This window comes from Cnephaeus nilssonii (assembly GCF_951640355.1).
Source record: "Cnephaeus nilssonii genome assembly, chromosome: 20".
Taxonomy (NCBI): Eukaryota; Metazoa; Chordata; class Mammalia; order Chiroptera; family Vespertilionidae; genus Cnephaeus; species Cnephaeus nilssonii.
The window spans coordinates 51,308,731-51,331,127 of NC_137091.1; the positions used below are offsets into that span (position 1 = coordinate 51,308,731).

Consider the following 22,397-nt stretch of genomic DNA (forward strand, 5'->3'; position numbering starts at 1 on the left):
AAAAATGACACTTTTAACCCTTTGCACTCGCTTTTTTCTCGATTCCTTTATTCTAATGCTAACCATGTCGAGTTACACTCGACATCCGAGTGCAAAAGGTTAAAAGTTGGAGTGACCCTGATCAGCGAGGCTGAGAGACACACACCCCCGTGCACGAATTTCATGCACTGGGCCTCTAGTGTATTACATAATTCTCAGCAGTGTTTAGCAAAACTCCTCTCCATGTCCTGCAAAGGAGCCATGTGCCATGATGTACAAAATTTGATAGGAAGGTGTCATTTGTTGTAAGAGTTTGAGGTGGGACCAGAATTAGGGCAAAAATGCTGTTTCAATACTGAGTAGGAAAGACTGCAGTAAATTAGATGAAAAGTGCCTCTTCTGAACGTTACCCACAAAAGATCCAGGGCCTGTGGCTGGTGTGATATTTGTGTACAGACATTCTCAGGACCTCCATCACTGCTTCCTGTGGCTGACGTCATTGGCAGAGAAAATAATCTAATGGTTTTGTGGATACCTCTGGACTGTACAATATTCACCTCAATATTGTTGCTCAACAGGCAAGACCTCAAAGCCAGAGGAAGGATAAGCCTGTAGTCAGTCCCAGGATGTGTCCTTTGTGACCCAGTCATCATTCCTGTTGGTTCTGGTGGCAGTAGTCTTCACTGCTTGCCAACATTTGCTGACACTGAGGCAAGGCTCTCCCCGCAAGAAATGAGAACTGACATGAAACAAAGTGCACTTTTCTAATTTGTATTATTTGGTGAGCTTTGCAAAAGACTTGAGTTTATTCTTTTTTAATTATATATTTAAAATACTGCCCTAGCTGGTTTTGCTCAATGGATAGGGTGTCGGGCTTCAGACTGAAGGGTCCCAGGTTCGATTCCGGTAAGGGGCATGTACCTTGGTTGCAGGTATATCCCCAGTGGGGTGTGTGTGGGAGGTGGCTGATTGATGTTTCTCTCTCATCGATGTTTCTAACTCCCTCTCCCTTCCTTTCTGTAAAAACTCAATAAAATGTTTTTTTTAATGTATTTATTAATTTTTTAGAGAGGGAGCGGGAGAAACATCAAAGATGAGAATCATTGATCAGCTGCCTCTTGCGTGCCCCCTACTGGGATCAAGCCCCCAAACTGGGCATGTGTCCTATCAGGAATCGAACCAGGAATCTCTTGGTTCATGGGTCCACTGCCACCCATTGAGCCACACCTGCTGGGTGCACTATTGTTTTTAATTTTTGAATCAATTACAGATGCTCCCCATGTTCCCGCTCCCCCTTGGCCTCCCTCTACTCTGTCCCCATTGCTTGTAGGAGCTCACCACATTATTGTCTATGTCCATGGGCTATGCATATACGTATATACTTTTTAAAATATATATTTTATTGATTTTTTACAGAGAGGAAAGGAGAGGCATAGAAAGTTAGAAACATCGATGAGAGGGAAACATCAATCAGACACTTCCTGCACACCCCCCACTGGGGACGTGCCCACAACCAAGGCACATGCCCTTGACTGGAATAGAACCTGGCACCCTCTAATCCGCAGGCTGACGCTCTATTCACTGAGCCAAACCGGTTGGGGCTGTATATACTTTTTAAAAATATTTTTTAATTGATTTCAGAGAGTAAGGGAGAGGGAGAGCGATAGAAACATCAATAATGAGAGAGAATCACTGATTGGCTGCCTCCTGCATGCCTCGTACTGGAGGTCAAGCCTGCAACACAGGCATGTGCCATCAACCAGAATCAAACCCAGGACCCTTCAGTCTGCAGGCCGATGCTCTATCCACTGAGCCAAACCAGGCAGAACTTATAAGTATTATATGTATATACATATATATATATATATATATATATATATATATATATATATATATATATATATATATATATATATATATTAGAGGCCCGGTGCATTAATTCGTGCACTAGTGTAGTCCCTTGGCCTGGCTGGCAATCAGGGCTGATCAGGGCCATCTCACCCAGTCCAGGCAGAGGGACCATGAGAGGTTGGATGTGGGAGCATACTGACCACCAGGGGGAGCTCCTACATTTAGCATCTGACCCCTGGTGGTTAGTGTGCATCATAGCGATTGGTCTACCAGTCATTTGGTCGACAGGTTATAACTGTTGCTTAGGCTTTGAGATAGATAGATATAGATAGATAGATAGATAGATAGATAGATAGATAGATAGATAGACAGACACTGAGTGGCCATATTATTATGATCTCTGAATGCATAATAATCTGGGCACTCAGTGTATATCCTATATAATAAAAGGCTAATATGCAAATTGTTTCCTCCACCAGGAGTTCAATCAGCAGGCAGGATGGCCAACTGCCCATGTCCCCTCCCCCTAGCCAGGCTGACTGGACCCCCACCTATGCACAAATTCATGCACCGGGCCATATATATGTGTGTGTGTGTGTGTGTGTGTGTGTGTGTGTACGTGTACTAGAGGCCTGGTGCACAAAATTTGTGCACAGGGGCGGGGGTGGTTGTCCCTCAGCCCAGCCTGCACCCTCTCCAATCTGGGATCCCTCTCACAATCCAGGACTGCTGGCTCCCAACTGCTCACCTGCCTGCTGCCTGATTGCCCCTAACCGCTTCTGCCTGCCAGCCTGATCACCCCCTAACCACTCCCTTGCCAGACTGATCAATGCCTAACTACTCCCCTGCCAGCCCTATTGCCCCTAACTGCCCTCACCTGCCGGCCTGGTCACCCCTAACTGTCCTCCCCTGCAGGCCTGAACGCCCCCAACTGCCCTTCCCTGCTGTCCCAATTCCTCCTAACTGCCCTCCCCTGCCAGCCTGGTCTCCCCCAACTGCCCTCCCTTGCCAGCCTGGTTGTTCTTAACTGCCCTCCCCTGCCGGCCTCATCGCCCCCAACTGCCCTAACCTTGAAGGCCTGGTCCCTCCCAACTGCCCTCCCTGAAGGCCTGGTCCCTCCCAACTGCCCTCCCCTGCAGGCCTGATTCCCCCCCAACTTCTCTCCCCTGCAGATGTGGTTGCCCCCAACTGCCCTTCCATGTAGGCCTGGTCCCCCCCAACTGCCCTCCCCTGAAGGCCTGGTCACACCTAACTGCCCTCCCCTGCTGACATGGTCACCCATAACTGCCCTCCCCTGCAGGCCTGGTCGCCCCCAACTGCCCTCCCCTGCCAGCCTGGTCCCTCCCAACTGCCCTCCCTTGCAGTCTTGATCTCCCCCCACCCCCCAACTGCCTCCCCTGAAAGCCTGGTCCCCTCCAACTTCTCTCCCCTGCAGGCCTGATTGCCCCCAACTGCCCTCCCTTGCAGGCCTCATCACCCCTAACTGTCCTCCCCTGCAGGCCTAGACGCCATCAACTGCCCTCCCCTTCTGGCCTCATCACCCCTAACTGTCCTCCCCTGCAGGCCTAGACGCCATCAACTGCCCTCCCCTTCCGGCCCAATTGCCCCTAACTGCTCTCCTCTGCTGACCTGGTCGCCCCCAACTGCCCTCCCTTGCCAGCCTGGTTGCCCTTAACTGCCCTCCCCAGGTGGCCTGGTCGTCACCAACTGCCATCCTCTGCAGGCCTGGCCCGCCCTAACTGTCCTCTCCTGCAGGCCTGGTTGCCCCTCCAACTATCTCCCTTGCAGGCCTGGTCCCTCTCAACTGCCCTCCCCTGCAGGCCTGGTCCCCCGCAACTACCCTCCCCTGTAGGTCTGGTCCCCCCCAACTGCCCTTCTCTGCTGGCCTGGTCACCCCTAACTGCCCAGCCCTGCTGACCTGATCGCCCACAACTGCCCTCCCCTGCTGGCCACCTTGTGGCAGCCATCTTTGACCACATGGGGAAGGCCATCTTCTGTGTTGGAGTGATGGTAAATTTGCATATTACTCTTTATTATATAGGATATATATATATTGATCTTAGAGAGAGGAATGGAGAGAGAGAGAAACATCAATAATGAGAATCACTGATTAGCTGCCTCCTGAAAGTTCCCACCCACACTGGGGATTGAACCTGCAACCCACATATGTACCCTGACCAGGCATACAACCGTGACCTCCTGGATCATAGGTTGATGCTCAACCACTCAGCCACACCAATTGGGCTATCTTCTTTTGAAATACTTTTTAAATATATATTTTTTAATTTTTATTATTTTTAAAAATTTCTTTATTGATTAAGCTATTTCATATGTGTCCTTATCTCCCCATTGCTGCTCCACCCCTCATATGTATTTTTTTTTAATTTATTTATTGATTAAGGTATCACATATTTGTCCTCATCCCCCCATTCGCATCCCACACCCCTCCCCACACATGCCCCCACCCCCCTGTTGTCCTTAACCGCTGGTTAGGCTCATATGCTTGCACACAACTCATATGTATTTTTTATTGTTGATAATATTACAGATGTCTCCCATTTCCCCCATGTATATGTTTCTTGGGGTACTCTCCCAGTCCTCCCTCCTCCCCTGGGAGATCCGTCAGTCTGTCCCAGGGAACCAGGCCTCTGGGCCCATCCCCTCCTTGCCCAGCCCCACTGGCAGCGCCCAACACCTTGTTCCTCAAGTTCCTGGGCTGGAAAGCTGGCCCTCTCCTGAGCGGTTGAGAAAACTACATTACCCAGAAAACAATGCGGCTACGCAAGTGGCAATAAAGGCCTCCGCATCAGGTTAGGGCGGGACTTCCGGAGTCTTCTTCCTGGCGGACATTTTGACTTCCTCAAGCTGTTCACCGGCTCCCGGGCTTCAGCGGGCCGATCGCGAGCAGGAGGAGCCGTGGGAGGCCGCGTCCCCGCTGGGCAGGGCTGTCTGAGGCCTGCTGAGCCGCAACTTTCGATATTGGGGCGTCCGAGCCTCCTCTCCGCGGACGGAGTTCCCTCAGCGTCACCCCATCGGCCCTTCCGCCTCGGGGCCGGCGCCGCTCAGGCCCGCAGCCCAGGCCGCAGCGCCCAGAGCAGTGAGTGCCCGTGGGGGGCGCAGGGGGAGGGGAGGGCGACGGGCTGCGGTGCCGCCGGGGAGGCCGTGGGGGCTGAGCCGGGAGGGGGAGCCAGGCCTGTGTGTGTCTAAAGGCGACAGAGAGGAGGAGCGGCGGCTCCGGGAGGAGGGTCACTTCCTCCTCAGGGGACGGGCTGGGGGCTGTGAACACAGAGGGACATGGAGCCCCGAGGGATGCGGGCATCGCCCGGCCCGGGGCTGGGCCCGGGCCCTGAGCAGCCTGAGCCCTGGGTCCTGGCGGTGGGTGCCGGGCCCTCCACAGACCTTCAGTTCCCACAGGTCCCTGCAGGTGCAGAGCCGCTCAGGGGCTGGGCTGTGGGGCTGATGTCAGGGCCTCACACTATGGTGGCCTCTGAGGTTGTGGGGTCCTGGGACTGTCCAGCCCCTCTTCCTGCCCCGGGACCTGCAGACACTCAGCCCAGAGTCCTGAGGCCACGACTAGGTCTTAGGAAGTGGACCCTGGTTTTGGGAACGGGTGGAGTGAGATGTGGGGGGTCCTCCCAGGAGAAGGTACCAGGATGTGCAAAGGCTGGGAGTGAAGACTGAGCTGGCTCAGGAACCATCAGGTGTGTGTGTGTGTGTGTGTGTGTGTGTGTGTGTGTGTGTGTGTATTTCACTCTCAATATAGAAAGGAAGGGGGAGGGAGAGAGACGAACAGTGATGAGCAAGAAACCAGGGTCTGTTGCTGCCTGCACAAGCCATTCTGTGGATCCAGCCCACCACCCAGGCATGTGCCCTGACCAGGACTGGAACCTGCCACCTCTCTGCGCCTGGGTGGGTGCTCAACCAACTCAGCCACATGAGCCAGGGCTGGTTATCACTCTAATACAGGGAATCATGGTCAGGATGGTAATGGTCTTAGTAGCTCACAGGGACAGTTTGACCCCGAGGACTGGCTTTCCTGCTGGGGCCCCTGTTGTGGGAGGTGGGTGTCACAACACAGCAAAGGGACAGAGTGGTCATGTAGAGTGTTGGGTGGATAATGGTTTCCCAGCGGCCAAGGCCTTTAAAAGATGAGTGGACATGAGATGAATTGGAGGCTGAAGAGTAAATCCAACAAGAGGAGACTAGGGCTGGTACATATTCTCTAAACACTCACCAGGGTTTTGCTGTGACCCTGGGTGTGGCCTGGGGGTTGCAGTCAGTCTTGTGGGTGAGCTAGAGGCTTGAGTGGTCACCTGTGAGACTCACTGGGCTTGGTGCACAGGACCACCGGGGCTGGGACTTGAGTGACGGGTAAGTGGAGAGATGTTGGCTGTGACTGCTGAAGGGACATCAAGTGCAGCACCAGGGCAGGTGGGCTCTGGGTATCTGAGATCTGATTGTGGTTCTCAATAGGTGAGGTTGAGGGGAAAACCAGTCATAGAGAGAGGCCTTCATAGAAGGTCTCAAAGCTGCCTCTGTGAGTGTGGACTCTCAGAGTCTGGCAGTACTGGATCCCATTTGAATTTGGCAAGCATTCTCTGGTCCACACCTGCTGAGTAAGGAGGAAGAGGCCAAGGAGATGCCTATGGGGGCTGGGCTGTGGGAGTGCAGGAGTGAGAGAGGTGTGGGAGAAAGTGATGTGCACGTGGAGAGGGAGTGTGAATTCATGGCCACAGGGCCCTGACATTGACATAAGAGGGAATGAAGGGTGAGTCCATTTCGGGTGGGATCTGGACCATACAATAAGGGGAATTTTAGGCTCATTTCCCAAAAAGGGGGATGTGTGGTGCTGTGTGCCAGTTCCAGAGCTTAGATGTCATGCCTGTTGCTGTGAGGGATGATACAGGAATGAGACAGCATACAACAGTGTAACCAGGGCTTGAATATCTCTACTGGCATGGGGAAAGGTGAAGGTGAGAGAGAAATACATTACAGAGGTGATGAATTACAATTTTGGAAAAGATGATGATTAGGAAATAAAACCATCCCTGTCACCCCATATGGGTGTTATCTTTGAAATTTTGCCTCAGGGAATGAAGCTGTGTAGGACACGTGTGGTTTAAATAATTATGTGCAGCAGGTAGTGCAAAGTGATGGCCTCGGCAAACTGGAATTCGGGTTGAAAGGTTGATGTGTGATGCCATGATTTTGCTGTCTTTGAGGTACAATCTGGGGGACTACAAGGGTATTGCCTGACAAGGCCATTGTCAAATCACTCACACTCTTTATGGCCAACATCCCTCCCTACCCTGTGTTGGTGACATCACTGTTATTGACAAGGGGCAGGGTGGCCTACCTGGGAGTTCCAGAGCACAGGTGTCATCTCTATGCCCATCTGCCCTTATTGAGGGGGGAAGACACAGTGTCAGTAGGAATAAAAGGAGAGAGTGACTTTGATGGGACCAAGGCCTGGTATCTTCTCTGATGTGGGGAGTAGAGGGAGCAGATGGATGTGGTGGGTGGGAGTATGAAAAAGTGGAATCTTAGGAGAGAAGCTGATCATGGACTGAACTCTCTCCATTGTGACAGGATATGGACTTTGAGGACGTGGCCATTGCCTTCTCCCAGGAGGAGTGGGGGCTCCTGGATGAGCCCCAAAGACTTCTGTACTGTGAGGTGATGCTGGAAGTGTTCGCACTTGTGTCATCTGTAGGTAAGAGCTTCACATTGTCCCAGTGTCTTGAGTAGATGCCCACTTTTCTCTTTATTCTGCAGATGTAGCTTTCTCTCTTCCACAGTCAGACCAAAGCGGGGGCTCTGCTAATTCCCCCTCATTCTTGTTAAATGTGCGGTGGCTGCCAGTGATGAGCTGTGTGGAGCGTCCGTCCAATGGACCCCACGAACATCCATAACACAAGTTGCCTCAAAAAGTGCAGGAAGTGCCTGGGAGTCAGGAGTCTTGCAGACAGCGTAATGGGTGCCACCTTGCACTACCTCTTCACGGTACAGTGATTGTGTTCACCCAGTGGCTTCCACTTCTGCCCCCTTCCTCTAGCTAAAGGCTCTTTGTGACTGCCTGTGCCAGATCATGGTCTTTACTTACATGAACCATGGGCTGTTCTTGTAAGACCTCCTTCCATTGTTTGTAATATTCTGTTCCCTGAATACTATTGCGAGCTGTGTTGGTCAGGGCCAGTGCTGGCTGCTCACCTCTGTTGTCCTTCACTAATACTCAGAATATTTAGGTTTTGTGTACTTGTACAGTAGAAGGTGCAGGGAGAACCCAGTTTTTTTCACAGGGCGCACATGCAAGATGATCTCAGAGGAGCCTGGCCTTGCTTAGTGGTACCTGGGGGAAGGTATGCCACATGGGCTGTGTTCAGATTATACCAGAAATACCCTGCTGTCCAGTGTTTAGATGCAAATGCCACCGGCCACATCTCATTTCTCCCTTTTCTTTCCCTTACTTGACACTTTGCTGACTTGTCATTGAATCTGTGACTTCCTGGCATTTGGCTACCTTCACCATTTGGGCTTTTTGTATCACCTGTTCCTCTGCACTGCTGTCTCTGCATTACTGGTATTCTGTAACAATGGCCAACACATGTGTTATGAGGTGCACATTCATGCTTAGGTAGTCTTCGACACCAGGTATTGGTTTATTGAATTTTACTTGGAATACGACATTGCCAACCTCATGCCCAGCTTGCCCCCTTCACCAGCAGACAAGCCCTGCTGAGTGCTGTTAGCAGGAGGTCGGGCTTCTCTTCCACGTGGTCCTTGCCATCTTTGCGTCATGTTTCTGGTGAGGTCTTTCCTGTATTGTAATCTTCAAAGGCCAGACCTTCACAGCAGCCTCTTATTAACCCTTCCCGCACATCTCTTACTTTCAGTCAATTGCATAGAACCCATGTATTATGTGCAAAACACTTTAGCAATGGGACTTCCCTCTGTCACCACAGTCAACATCCAGTTCCTGCTCATTTCTCTCATTTCAGGTTGTTGGCATAAAACGGATGATGAGGAGGTCCGTCCTGAGCACAGCATATCTGTACAAGGAGAGTCACAGGTCAGGGCAACCCAGAGGACCCATCTCTGTGGGAGGTGTTTCTCTGTGTTAAAAGATATTCTGCACCTGACGGAGTCACCAGCAGCAGACTTTGAGCCGAAACGCTTCTTTGGTGACGCATGTGTGAGAGTCTTCTGTTTCAATGCAAACCCTCATCAGCAACAGAGGGAAGCCAGTGGAGAGAAGCCCTGGAAAGGAGCTGTGGACAGGGCCTCGTTTGTGACCAGCTGCAGCTTCTACTTATCAGGGCTGCCTTCAACCAGTGGGGAGGTTGGGGAAGACTTCCCAGCCATCTCAGAGCTTCTCCAGATCCAGGCCCCTCTCACCACTGAGGAGCCACACAGTGGTAGTGAGATTTCGCTGGAATTTCTCAGTGGAGAAAGTTATCAGTATTGGGGTGAAGATGAAAAAGCTGCCAGCCACAACCAGAACTTTGTTCAACATCAGGCTGACTTTTCAGAAGAAAAAATTTATGAGTATAACACACGTGGGAAAGTTTTTAGCCGTATCTTGAACCTCAAGCAACATAGAAGCGTTTATGCTGAAGAAAGTCCCTATGAGGATAGTGATTATGAGAAGGACTTCAGTCAAAGCTCTAACCGCCGTCAACGCAAGAGGATTTACACTGGTGAGAAACCTTTTGCGTGTAGTGAATGTGGGAAGGCCTTCAGTCAAAAGTGTGCCCTCATTCAACACCACAGAATTCACACTGGTGAGAAACCTTTTGCATGTAGTGAATGTGGGATGGCCTTCAGACAAAAGTTTACCCTCATTCAGCACTACAGAATTCACACTGGAGAGAAGCCGTATAAGTGTACTGTTTGTGGAAAGTCCTTCAGTCAAAGCTCTTACCTCAGTCTACACAAGAGAACGCACACTGGTGAGAAACCTTTTGTATGTAGTGGCTGTGGGAAGTCCTTTAGTCAAAAGTGTACCCTCATTCAACACTACAGAATTCACACTGGTGAGAAACCTTACGAGTGTCATGAATGTGGAAAATCTTTTAGGAGCAATAGTCACCTCTATTACCATAAGAGAGTTCACACAGGAGAAAAGCCATATGAGTGCAGTGAATGTGGGAAGTCCTTCATGCTAATCTCCACGCTGACAGAGCATCAGAGAATTCACTCTGGAGAAAAGCCATATCAGTGTGGTAATTGTAGGAAGTCCTTCAGCCGAAGATCTAAGCTCATGGGCCACCTCAGAATTCACACCGGAGAAAAGCCTTATGAGTGCAGTGAATGTGGGGAATGTTTTAGATGGAAACCTAGCCTTGTTAGACATCTGAGAGTCCACACTGGAGAAAAGCCTTAACTGTGCAGGGGATGTTTTATCTTTCTCACACTACAACACTGACGGAGACTCAGACCCATTTACCTGAGTATAAACTCCTTTTATTGGAATATACACTCTTCTCAATTCCTCACAAATCTGAGGTACAAGGGAGGCTTGAAGGAGCTGCATTGCACTTGCTAATGTGCCGAGATCTCCTACCTGATTGGTGTCACTGTGAGTCTTTGTGGCTGAAGTGACCTCACCACCACCTGGCTCACCTGAACAGTGTGCATCAGTCACCACCCCTGATGCTCAGGGAAAGGAATTATGTGTTGTCACTTGTGCTTAAGTGAATTATGAAGACTCGGAGCTCATGGCAGGATCTTCATTCCTTTCTCTCTGAGTAGGGAATGGACCCAACCCAGGGTTCATCCGGAGCCCCCATCCTCAGCTAAGAAGAGCTACCTCTCAGGGACGTTGTGGGTCTCACATTTTGTTGTCACCAATTGTTTCAGCTTCTTATTCACCAGCCTGCAAACTGCTTGCTGTGCACTGCTCTGGTTTACGATGTTTTTGTAATGGCGTTTTTGCTTTTGCACCTTTAGTTCTGGTGGTCCCAGTCGCCGCCTGGGATGATTTGCAAGCACAGGTGTGATCTGGCATGTGGAGTCACCAGATACTGTGGGGATCCCAAACTCTGTGCTTCAGAAGGGACAGCAGAATGGCAGAAAACCACTCTTTGCCCAATATCGACTTCGTTTGCAGTACTGCCCCAGGCCTCGGAATAAAGACCGTGTGACTTTGTGGTTCTGTTTTGCAGGTTTGATCCTTGGCTCCCAGTTATGGCTAGTTTAGGAGACATAGGAGACATCCAGTCATTGTCTCTCTCTTTCTCTCTCTCTCTCTCTCTTTCTCTCTCTTTCTCCCCCTCCCACCACCCCCTTACACTCTCTCTGAAAAATTAAAAGAGCTCTGGCTGGTTTGGCTCAGTGGATAGAGTCTGTGGACTGAAGGTTTAGATTCCGGTCAAGGGCACATGCTCGGGTTGTGGGCTCAGTCCCCAGTGGGGCGAGTGCAGAAGGCAGCCAATAGGTGATTCTCTCTCATCTTTGATGTTTCTCTCTCCCTCTTCCTTCTCTGAAACCAATAAAAATATATGTTAATTTTTATTTCTTTTTTAAACAGACCATCCACTCTAGTTCACGGAGATGGGGCTCTGCCTGCACAGCCCACCTTCCCTCACTCTCTCCTGCCTTTGCCCGGGATGTTCCCCCTGCAGCTGGCCACGCTGTGTCCTGCCAGGAGCTGTCAGAGAGGAGCCCAAGGCAGGCCCCTGGGAGGGATTGGGGTTCTGTGTCCGCCTGAGAGGAGCTGGCCAGGGCTCTGCTGTCTCCATCCAGAGGTCTCTCCAGCCTTCTCTCCCCATCCCCAGGCCCCTGGCCCGCTGTAACTGAATCTACTTTCTCTGCGAGAAGCCCCCTGATGCTTTGGCCCCAAGTCAGTTCACCTCAGGAAAGCCCTGCCTTTAATCAGCCCATATACACACCTGAGGCCCACTGGTGTTGAGCCTCTGTTTTTTTTCATTTTAGGGGTAATTTTCTACTTGGGATTTTTTTTCTTTTTTTAATATATATTTTTTTCTTTTTTAAATATATTTTATTGATTTTTTTACAGAGAAGAAGGGAGAGGGATAGAGAGCCAGAAATATCGATGAGAGAGAAACATCAATCAGCTGCCTCCTGCACACCCCCCACTGGGGATGTGCCCGCAACCAAGGTACATGCCCTTGACCGGAATCGAACCTGGGACCCTTTAGTCCACAGGCCGACGCTCTATCCACTGAGCCAAACCGGTCAGGGCTCTACTTTGGTTTTATTAAATATCAATCCCCCCTCAGCACCATCACCTCCTAGGCAGCCCTGGAGGTAGCTTAGATTCTCCAGGACATGGTGCTGTGCATCTGCACTGCCAAGAACATTGTGTGATACAAGTGCTTCCAGAAGGAGAGGCTTGGACTCAAACTGATGCCACATTGAGGGGGTACGTTGTTGCCCCTCTCCCTAAATTGGGCCTGTGCAGAGTAGACCCCTCCCCCTGTTGTGAGGTGAGGGACCCTGGACTCAGGGTATTAATGTGCTACTGGGGTGTGTGGTGGAGCAAGCAACAAGGATGGGGGCCCTGGACAGGGCTGGTGAGGGTGTTTCCTGTCAGCACATGAGTGGGAGGGCTGAGGGGAGGCTCTAGTGATGAGAACCTGAATCAGGCTGGATGGAGGGGCAACAGCCACGGGCGGCACAGCTGAGACCTGTAAAGACCTAGAGTGTGGACGCTTGGGCTGGACTGTTCCAGACTCTGGAGGTACCGAGTTTCCTGCCTGTGGGAACTGGCGTTCTGGTGGAGGGCAGCCCTCAAAGACTGGGCCAGGGTAGCGAGGGCAGGTGATGGGGGCTTGGGGAAGGAGAAGCCTGGGGTGGTCAGTGAAGGGCTGATATGCGGTACCTTCCCCAAAATCAGTGACCAGAAAACAAGAAAAACATCAATGCTGAGGGACATTTACAGTACTGAATGCAAATAAAGAGTCCAGTGGTTTAAAACTCTTTGCTTATTTATGAATAAAAAGGTATTTATTTATAAGGTACTTTAGTAGACTCACCACAAGCATAGTTCTCCAGAGGAAAAGGACGAATACAGCAATTAACAAGGAGACGGAAATGATGGTAAACTTCCACAGGATTTCAAACACCTGGCCGGAGGTCACCATAATGGGGCAGGATATGCAATCGAGGAAATAATGTTTGAGATGATGAGGAGCAAATCTGGAGTGTTTTCTCTGTTGTCCTGACCAAACTTACATAGACTGAGAAACAGTCGTGATGATGGGGAGTGATGCATTTGCCTTGAAATAGACCATGCGGCCCTGACCGGTTTGGCTCAGTGGATAAAGCATCGGCTTGCGGAGTGAAGGGTCCCAGGTTCGATTCTGGTCAAGAGCACATGCCTGGGTTGTGGGCTCGATCCCCCGTGGGGTCATGCAGGAGGCAGCTGATCAATGACTCTCTCATCATTGATGTTTCTCTCCATCTTCCTTCCTCTCTGAAATCAATAAAAGTATTTAAAAAAAGAAAAAGAAATAGACCATGTGTATTAGCTTCGGCTACCAGTGGACATATTTGTGTCTGAATGACTCTATGCAGTATTTTTATTTGGGTCTGTAGCCTTTGTGAGAATGGGAAATACTCCTTTTACCCTCTGGGGGCATGCTCACCTTCAAAGCCTGAAATAACGTGTCCACAAACCTTGGGTGATCAGCTGCAGACAGGACTTCCAGGAAAACGACTGCCATCCCTTTAAAAAGGAGGCAGAGCTGAAACCGGTTTGGCTCAGTGGATAGAGCGTCGGCCTGCGGACTCAAGGGTCCCAGGTTCGATTCCGGTCAAGGGCATGTACCTTGGTTGCGGGCACATCCCCAGTAGGGGGTGTGCAAGAGGCAGCTGATCGATGTTTCTCTCTCATCCATGTTTCTAACTCTATCCCTCTCTCTTCCTCTCTGTAAAAAATCAATAAAATATATTAAATAAATAAATAAATAAAAAAGGAGGCAGAGCCCACTGGATAGTCCACTTCCCGCAAACCTCGCTGCTGAGCCTTATTTTGCACAATAAGCCCTTTTTCCCCTGCCTTTCCTGCAGCTGTGGGAAGGAACTACATTTCCCAGAAGGCCCACAGGGGAGCGGCAGCACCACTAACCAATGACGACTTAGGAAAAGGGCTATCGCGTGTGACGCACTGCGAGTGGGCGGTACTTCCTGCGACTCCCCTGGCGGCCACGTTAGTCGCTGTGGGTTTTGTCTGTCAGAGGTTTCGGACCGATCAGGCCGGGTCCAGGTGCCGGGTCCGAAGGTGGCGGGAGCCGTTCTCCCCGCCGCACAGACGCGGGTGTGAGGCTCGGCGACCCCGCGAGGGACCCGCTTCAGGGCGGGAGGGAGCCGCCTCCTCGCCCGCCGCCCCGCCCGCTCCGCCCGCAGGTTCCAATGGCGGCGGCCGCGCCCGGGCGCCCGGCTGAGGTGAGCGCGGCCCCGGCCTCCCCGCCTCCCCGACCCGGCCCCGCAGCCCCGGCCCCGCGTCAGGCCCGCGAGGCGCTCGGGGGGGCCCCGGTGTGACGGGCGGGGAGCGGCCCGGGAGGACGAGCCGCCCCGGCTGCGGGGGGTCCGCGGCGGCGCGGGTCCGGGCCTCGGGGCAGCCGGGTCCGGGCGGCGGGGCCCGCGGAGCCCCGGGACCGCGTGTCTCCGGGGCCAGCCCCTCCCCGGGCCCCGCGGCTGCGGAGGAGCTTGTGGGACCCCAGGGAAGGGGAGGGGGACCCGTCCCTCCCGGCCCCGGCCCCCCTCACCGTCCTGGGATGTCTTCTCTCGGACTTGGAGAGCTGGTCCCCGATCTGGGCACCGAGAGCCTGGGGACACCCGGGCACAGACCCCAGTCCCTCCCGAGGGTCCCGTGAAGGTGCGGGTGTTCCTCCGGCCGGTAAAACCCGCCTGGACGGTGATGCCGGCGCTGGTCCCGGGCCGTGTGCTGCTCCAGGCAGAACTGAGCTGAGTGTTGGGGGGCTTCCGGTCTCTTCCTGGGGAACACAGGGCACAGGAAAGGGGGGACCCTGTCCTCCGTGAGGTCACAGTGGCACCGGGACGTGGACTGTCCTTTGAGTTGGGGCGATTGTCAGGAGGACAGCACAGGGCGGATGGGGGGAGGCGGAGGGTTTGGGGGGAGGATTGTGGGTTCTCGGTAGAGGAGCCTTTTCTGGTCTCAGCTGTCCCCCTCGTGCCAGGGCAGGGTGACCTTTGAGGACGTGGCCCTGCACTTCTCCTCGGAGGAATGGGAGCTCCTGGATGAGGCTCAGAGACGCCTGTACCACGACGTGATGCTGGAGAACTTGACTCTGATAACCTCCCTGGGTAAGGATTTCAACCCCCCCTATGCCGGGGGCAGTACTGTCTGCCCTTCCCTTTCCCCCAGTAGCAGGTCTGTCCTCACACCAGGACCGAGGCACTGCTTTCTTCCCCAGACCCCTGGATGGGTGCTGTGCTTAGACCCTGATGGGTGCTGTGCTTAGACCCCTGGATAGGTGCTGTGCTTAGACCCCTGGATGGGTGCTGTGCTTAGACCCCGGATGGGTGCTGTGCTTAGACCCCTGGATGGGTGCTGTGCTTAGACCCCTGGATGGGTGCTGTGCTTAGACCCTGGATGGGTGCTGTGCTTAGACCCTGGATGGGTGCTGTGCTTAGACCCCTGGATGGGTGCTGTGCTTAGACCCTGGATGGGTGCTGTGCTTAGACCCCTGGATGGGTGCTGTGCTTAGACCCCTGGATGGGTGCTGTGCTTAGACCCTGGATGGGTGCTGTGCTTAGACCCCTGGATGGGTGCTGTGCTTAGACCCTGGATGGGTGCTGTGCTTAGACCCCTGGATAGGTGCTGTGCTTAGACCCTGGATGGGTGCTGTGCTTAGACCCTGGATGGGTGCTGTGCTTAGACCCTGGATGGGTGCTGTGCTTAGACCCCTGGATGGGTGCTGTGCTTAGACCCTGGATGGGTGCTGTGCTTAGACCCTGGATGGGTGCTGTGCTTAGACCCCTGGATGGGTGCTGTGCTTAGACCCTGGATGGGTGCTGTGCTTAGACCCCTGGATGGGTGCTGTGCTTAGACCCCTGGATGGGTGCTGTGCTTAGACCCTGGATGGGTGCTGTGCTTAGACCCCTGGATGGGTGCTGTGCTTAGACCCTGGATGGGTGCTGTGCTTAGACCCCTGGATAGGTGCTGTGCTTAGACCCCTGGATGGGTGCTGTGCTTAGACCCTGGATGGGTGCTGTGCTTAGACCCCTGGATAGGTGCTGTGCTTAGACCCTGGATGGGTGCTGTGCTTAGACCCCTGGATGGGTGCTGTGCTTAGACCCTGGATGGGTGCTGTGCTTAGACCCTGGATGGGTGCTGTGCTTAGACCCCTGGATGGGTGCTGTGCTTAGACCCTGGATGGGTGCTGTGCTTAGACCCCTGGATGGGTGCTGTGCTTAGACCCCTGGATGGGTGCTGTGCTTAGACCCTGGATGGGTGCTGTGCTTAGACCCTGGATGGGTGCTGTGCTTAGACCCCTGGATGGGTGCTGTGCTTAGACCCCTGGATGGGTGCTGTGCTTATCCCCCTGGATGGGTGCTGTGCTTATCCCCCTGGATGGGTGCTGTGCTTAGACCCTGGATGGGTACAGTGCTTAGACCCTGGATGGGTGCTGTGCTTAGTGGGGTTGAGGTCTGTGCATGACCCTGTCCTTCCTCGAAGAGCCCCAGACTTGCAGGGAAGGAATCAGGGTCGGAAGTCTTCCAGTGAATCCATTGGATACCCCTAACTTGCTTCTCCTTGACTTTTGACCGAATGACTTTGTTCTATTATATCGTAAATCAGCGAGCTGAATATCAGAGGCCTGTAAGCAAATTAATTTGGAGTATTTTATTACGCTCGCAGGCTCAGAGGAATGTTGCTCCAAAGTCTGAGCCCCGCAATAAGGAGGAAGTGTTCCCTTTATTCTTTTCTAATGTCTTTGTCTCCTAAATATGGGGCTTCCCGTCCCTTTTGCAAGTTTTCAAAAGAGCCCTATATATGCTTAGGAGTATTTCCCAGCAAGCCTGTACCTTTGAATGCAACACAGAACAGTAGCCTTGAGTACAGGTAACTAAAAGACACCTGGTATGAGAGCATGGGAGTCTCAGCCCCTGACGTTAGATGCCTAGCCTGCAAGGTCAGACAGCTAAGCTCATCTTCCCTGTTATTCAAGCAAGCGTGAAGCGTGTGTTCACAGAAGCTAAAAAGCAGAGTTAATTCGCAGAACAAGGGACCATCTAAAAATAGCAGAGAATTGCAAACAGCAGTTTGACAAAATAGAGATTATTGTGCTTCAGTTCAGGTCCCAGGCCCTGTGTGCCTAGGTTCTGTGCCTCCTTCTAGCTGGCATTGCCTCAGGCCTGCCTGGGCCAGGATCCCCATCACTGACATGGTTCCTCCTCCCATGGACTGTGGGCTGTTCTTGCAAGACCCTCCTTCGACGTTCTCTGTGTAGTGTTTGGTTTTCTTTTCTGTTGGCTGTGAGGTGCCGAGTTGTTCTGGGCTAGTGCTGGTTACTCCTGTGTGCTGTCCTTCTCTTAGCACCTGTATGAGGTGCCATGCATTTGCTCACTGAGGGAGTTGGGTTGGGTTACAAAGAGGTGGTTCATAGAATGTACATGAATCCAGGCTCAGCAGAATGTGAGGAGAGGCACCTGGAGGAGAGTGCGATGCCAGTGCTGTGTTCAAATCCTACCAGACAACTATTCTGTTGGATTATTGTTTTTGTTGTTGTTGCTGTTGTTGTTGTTTTAAACTATATTTTACTAGAGGTCCGGTGCATGAAATTCATGCACGGGTAGGGTCCCTAGGCCTGGCCGACATTCAGGGTCCATCTTTGGGGCCACCGGCGGGGTGATCGAGGGGCCCCCACTGGCACCTGCCTAGGCTGGCCTGGTTCCGCCTGCTCACTGGCCCCACCCCCCACTGCCACTGCCAGTCGCTTCCCTCAGCAGGGCGATTGGTGGGGAGGGGGGATGGCAGGTGCTGGCACCCGCCTTGGCTGGCTTGGGGCCTGCAGGCTAGGGGCAGCTCCTGTGTTGAGCGTCCGCTCCCTGGTTGTCAATGCACATCATAGCAACCAGCCGTTTTGCTGGTCTTTCTGCCATTGGGTCAATTTGCATATTAGGCTTTTATTATATAGGATTGATATTTTATGGAGAGGGATAGAGAGTTAGAAACATCAATGAGAGAAACACTGATCAGCTGCCTCCTGCACCCCCTACAGGGGATGTGCCACAACCAAGGTACGCCCTTGATCAGAATCGAACCTGGGACCCTTCAGTCCACAGGCCGACGCTCTATCCACTGAGCCAAACCGGTTAGGGCTGGATTACTGTTTTGATGTCCATGCCAGGGGCCACACTTCATTTCTGTCTGTCTTTCCCCTTTCTGACGCTTGGCCGATTTCTCAGCTCTATGACTTATCGCTTCTACCCTAACCTCCAGCCTGGGGAAGCCTCACAATCTCTACACTGTGTGTCTAGCCTGTTTTTCTCACCACTCCATCTGTGGTGCTTTCCTCGTTGGCCCCTATGCATTGTGTCCTGAGGTGTGTGCATATTTCTAAAAGTCCTTGACTACCAGCTGCCCTGTTATAGTTGTATTTTCTTACGCCTTAACACACCTGTCTACACAGCTTTTGTGTGTCACCAGTAGCGAAGTTCTTTTTAGTTTTAATTTAATTTAATCTTTATTGTTCAGATTAATACAATTGTTCCTCTTTTTTCCCCCCATAGCTCCCCTCCACCAGGTTCCTACCCCACCCTGTGCCCTTACCGCCCCCCCCCCCCACTGTCCTCATCCATAGGTGTACGCTTTTTGTTCAGTCTCTTCCCGCACCCCCCACTCCCCTTTTCCTCCGAGAATTGGAGGCAATGGCTGCACGCACCTCTGAGAGAAGGCTGCTCTCGAGTTCGCCCGCTGCCAAGACAGTCCAGATTCTCCCTGAATGAGTCTGGTACCAAATGTCTCACCTGGAGCTGGATTTCCGTGCAGTCGGGAGGTTTTGTTTCCCTCCCGAACTAGAAAGCTAGCTGCGCCCTTGCTGCCCACCCTCTCCGTGCGCCGCGAGCAAGCCAGCCGCCCGCCCTTTCCGCGCGCACGGGTCTCCGCACCTTCACAGCTCCTCTGAGTCTCAGTGTCCTTTTCTCTTTCCTTCTAGTTGTAGAATTTCCATTCAGTCAATTTTCCGGTGGTTCTGGACGATGTCCGCTCTGTCTTCCAGTTGCAATTTTGAAATTGTTGTACGAGGCAGCAGTATAGGTGTTTATCTATGCCACCATCTTGGTTTCTGACCAGTAGCAAAGTTCTTTTGGGAACTTGTTGAAGTGAATTGTGGACCCTGTGTCTACGCTCTGTGTACACTGCATGGTTGGGTTCTTCACCACGTGAGGCCTCCCCCAGTCTGTGCTCTTCATGGCCCAGTACTGCGGAGCAGCCCCATCCTCAACGTGCACTAACTCTCTGGTCCTGCACACAATGCCATGGACTTGTTCCTGGGTTTGTCAGACACACGTGTGTGGACTGCCCCTTCCCACTGGAGTTAACATGCACTTAACCAGCACTTTTTGTTTTCAGGTTGTTGGCATGGAGCCCAGAATGAGGAGGCCCCTTCTGAGCTCAGCAGTTCTTTACAAGGAGTGTCAGAGGTCAGGACTCCCAAGGCAGGTGTGTCTCCCCCGAAGGGCCATCCTTGTGAGCTGTGTGGTGTGGACGTGAGAGACATTTTGCACTTCACTGGGCACCCGGGAACACATCATGGGCAGAAACTGTACAAGATGGGGGCATGTGAGAAACAGTTGGATGTTAGCACGGAACTTGAGCATCAGAAGCAGCACACAGGAGAGATGTGCTTCAGAGGCCACGTGGACAGAGCCTCATTTGTAAACGACTGCAAATTCTGTGTGTCAGGGAAGCCCGGTTCCTGTGAGGAGGTTGTGAGGAACTTCCTGGCCAGCTCAAGATATCTCCATCACCAGGCCACACACACCAGGGAGAAGTCAAACAGGGGAACTGAGTGTGGAACAGCCTCTCATAAGGGAAGAACTCTGTCTGACCCAGAGTACTCTAAAGATTTTAATTGCAAACGCAAGCTTGTTCAAGACCAGAGTGTTCTTGCTAAAGAAAGAGGATACATGTGCAGTGAATGTGGAAAATCTTACAGCAAAAGCTATAGTCTTAATGACCATTGGAGAGTTCACACTGGGGAAAAGCCTTATGAGTGTGGGGAATGTGGGAAGTCCTTTAGGCAAAGCTCTAGCCTCATTCAACACCGGAGAGTTCACACTGGAGCACGGCCTCACAAGTGTGACTTATGTGGAAAATTATTTAGCAACAAGTCCAACCTCATTAAACATCGAAGAATCCACACTGGAGAAAGGCCTTATGAGTGCAGTGAATGTGGGAAGTCCTTTAGCGAAAGCTCTGCACTCCTTCAACACCGGAGTGTTCACACAGGAGAGAGGCCTTATGAGTGCAGTGAATGTGGGAAGTTCTTTACCTACCACTCCAGTCTCATAAAACACCAGAGAGTTCACTCCGGGTCCAGGCCCTACGCCTGCAGCGAATGTGGAAAATCCTTTACTCAAAAGTCTAGTCTCATTGAACACCGCAGAGTTCATAGTGGAGAAAGGCCATATAAGTGCAGCGAATGTGGGAAATCGTTTAGCCAAAGCTCTGCACTTCTTCAGCATCGGAGAGTTCACACAGGGGAAAGGCCTTATGAGTGCAGTGAATGCGGGAAATTCTTTACTTACAGCTCCAGTCTCTTAAAACATCAGAGAGTACACACTGGTTCAAGGCCTTACGAGTGTAGTGACTGTGGAAAGTCCTTTACTCAAAATTCCAGTCTCATCAAACACAGGAGAATTCACACTGGAGAAAGGCCTTATGAGTGTAACCAATGTGGAAAATCTTTTAGCCATAGCTCAAGCCTCATTAAGCACCGAAGAGTTCACACTGGATAAAGGCCTTGTGAGTATTAGAATGTGGGAAACTGTTATTTTTTTAAAATATATTTTTGATTACAGAGAGGAAGGGAGAGGGAGAGAGAGATTGAAATATCAGTGATGACAGAGAATCATTGATTGGCTGCCTCCTGCATGCTCCCTACTGGGGATTGAGGCTACAACCCGGGCATGTACCCTTGACCAGAATTGAACCCGAGACCCTTCAGTCTGCAGGCTGACGCTCTATCCACTGAGCCAAACCGGCTAGGGCAGAATGGGGGAATTATTTACCCTTAACTCCTGGTCCTAACACACCATGTCACGTTGGATGAAGGCCTTATGATTGTGGCAAATGTAGGAAATCATTACCAAAGTCTAGCCTCATTACATCCAGAGAATTCACAGTAGAGACAGACCTTATAAGGGCAGTGAATGTGAGAAGGCCTTCAGCTGAAGAACATACCTTATTGGATACCACAGATTTAAATGGGAGAACTGCCTTAAGTGGGCAGTTATATGCTATTTGTTCAGTGCGCCAACACTGGAGTATACCCTATAGGAAGGTGCCATTTGCCTGTGTTGAGCCACAGAGCCAAACCAGGTAGGGCTGCATTGCACTTTTTAACCTGCCCAGGGTCTTGGCCAGATTTATGTCACTGGCAATTCTGGAGCAGAAGCTATTTCAACTCTACCTCCTGGTGGAAGCCCACAGTGTGCAACGTTTATCCATTCTAGAACATTCAGGGATGTAAGCCCCATTTGTGGGGCGACTCATGAGTTTCGTGTGCACTTTGTCTTTCCCATATTATTTCCTCTCTGTTAAGTTAGGTCATAGACCTTTCCAGTTTTGACCTAGAGGACTCTGCTGGGCATTTTAAAAGATGGTCTACATTTTTCAGGGCTATTGTTGATCTCACATGACTCCTGTGATGGCATTTTCCAGCCTCCCAGCTCACCAACCAGGGAACTGTGCCTATCGTTGCTCTTGTTTGTATGACAATAAAGGTCTTGTTATTCAAGCCACTGTTCATCTTGAGGTTCTAGTCACTGTTTTGGGTTCTTTGAAATTGACAGGTTTGCTAGCACGAAGGGGTGAACGGCATTGGTTGGGATCCCAAAGTTTGGGTGCCTCCCTCCGGGTCCAGTGTGATGGCAGAAGATACGTCTTCAGTTTTGGCCTAATTTGCATTGCTGCTCGTAGCCTGTAGGGAAGACTGTGCTTTGTGGTCCTGTATTGTAGCTTGGATGCCCTGACTTGGGGGTTCTGAGTTCAACCTGAGAAGGGGGTCCTTGTGACAACCTTCACTGCTTCTGATAGCAACATGAGCTTGTTCTCGTTCACAGGGCCTATTGTCTCGTGCCCAGCACTGGTGAGGGGACGTCTGTCCCTGCAGGTGCTGCCATGGAGCTGTGGGCCCTGAGGTCCTGACTTCTGTAGGTACCATCAGTGGTTTTAAGATTACAGGGGCCACGAGAAGGATCATTGTTGCAGAAACACTGGATTCAGAGAGAGTGCAGGAGACTGCCACAAACTGGTTAGCATGCTCTATTTTTATTTATTGCTCTACTAGAGGCCCGATGCACAAAGATTCGTGCAAGAATGGGCCTTCCTTTCCCTGGCTGCTGGCACCGCC

At 51.8% G+C, this 22,397-nt stretch overlaps 2 protein-coding genes across 3 annotated transcripts; both read left to right on the forward strand.

The window, feature by feature from the left end:
- Positions 1-4,674: 4,674 nt before the first annotated feature.
- On the forward strand, positions 4,675-13,258 carry LOC307092769 (uncharacterized protein). The gene is made up of 3 exons (XM_079760250.1): positions 4,675-4,927; positions 7,420-7,543; positions 8,829-13,258. Exons 2-3 carry the CDS (start codon positions 7,423-7,425, stop codon positions 10,211-10,213), a joined length of 1,506 nt encoding a protein of 501 aa, XP_079616376.1. The 5' UTR covers positions 4,675-4,927; positions 7,420-7,422; the 3' UTR covers positions 10,214-13,258.
- A 454-nt stretch (positions 13,259-13,712) lies between these two features.
- Positions 13,713-21,782, forward strand: LOC307092766 (zinc finger protein 814-like). 2 transcript variants are annotated; one of them, XM_079760246.1, is made up of 3 exons: positions 13,713-14,238; positions 14,994-15,120; positions 19,394-21,782. In XM_079760246.1, the coding sequence occupies exons 1-3, from the start codon at positions 14,206-14,208 to the stop codon at positions 20,779-20,781; spliced, it is 1,548 nt and encodes a 515-aa protein (XP_079616372.1). In that variant the 5' UTR covers positions 13,713-14,205; the 3' UTR covers positions 20,782-21,782. The 2 variants fall into 2 exon arrangements, with proteins under 2 accessions (XP_079616372.1, XP_079616373.1); XM_079760247.1 differs by having other exon boundaries at positions 14,999-15,120.
- Positions 21,783-22,397: the final 615 nt, after the last annotated feature.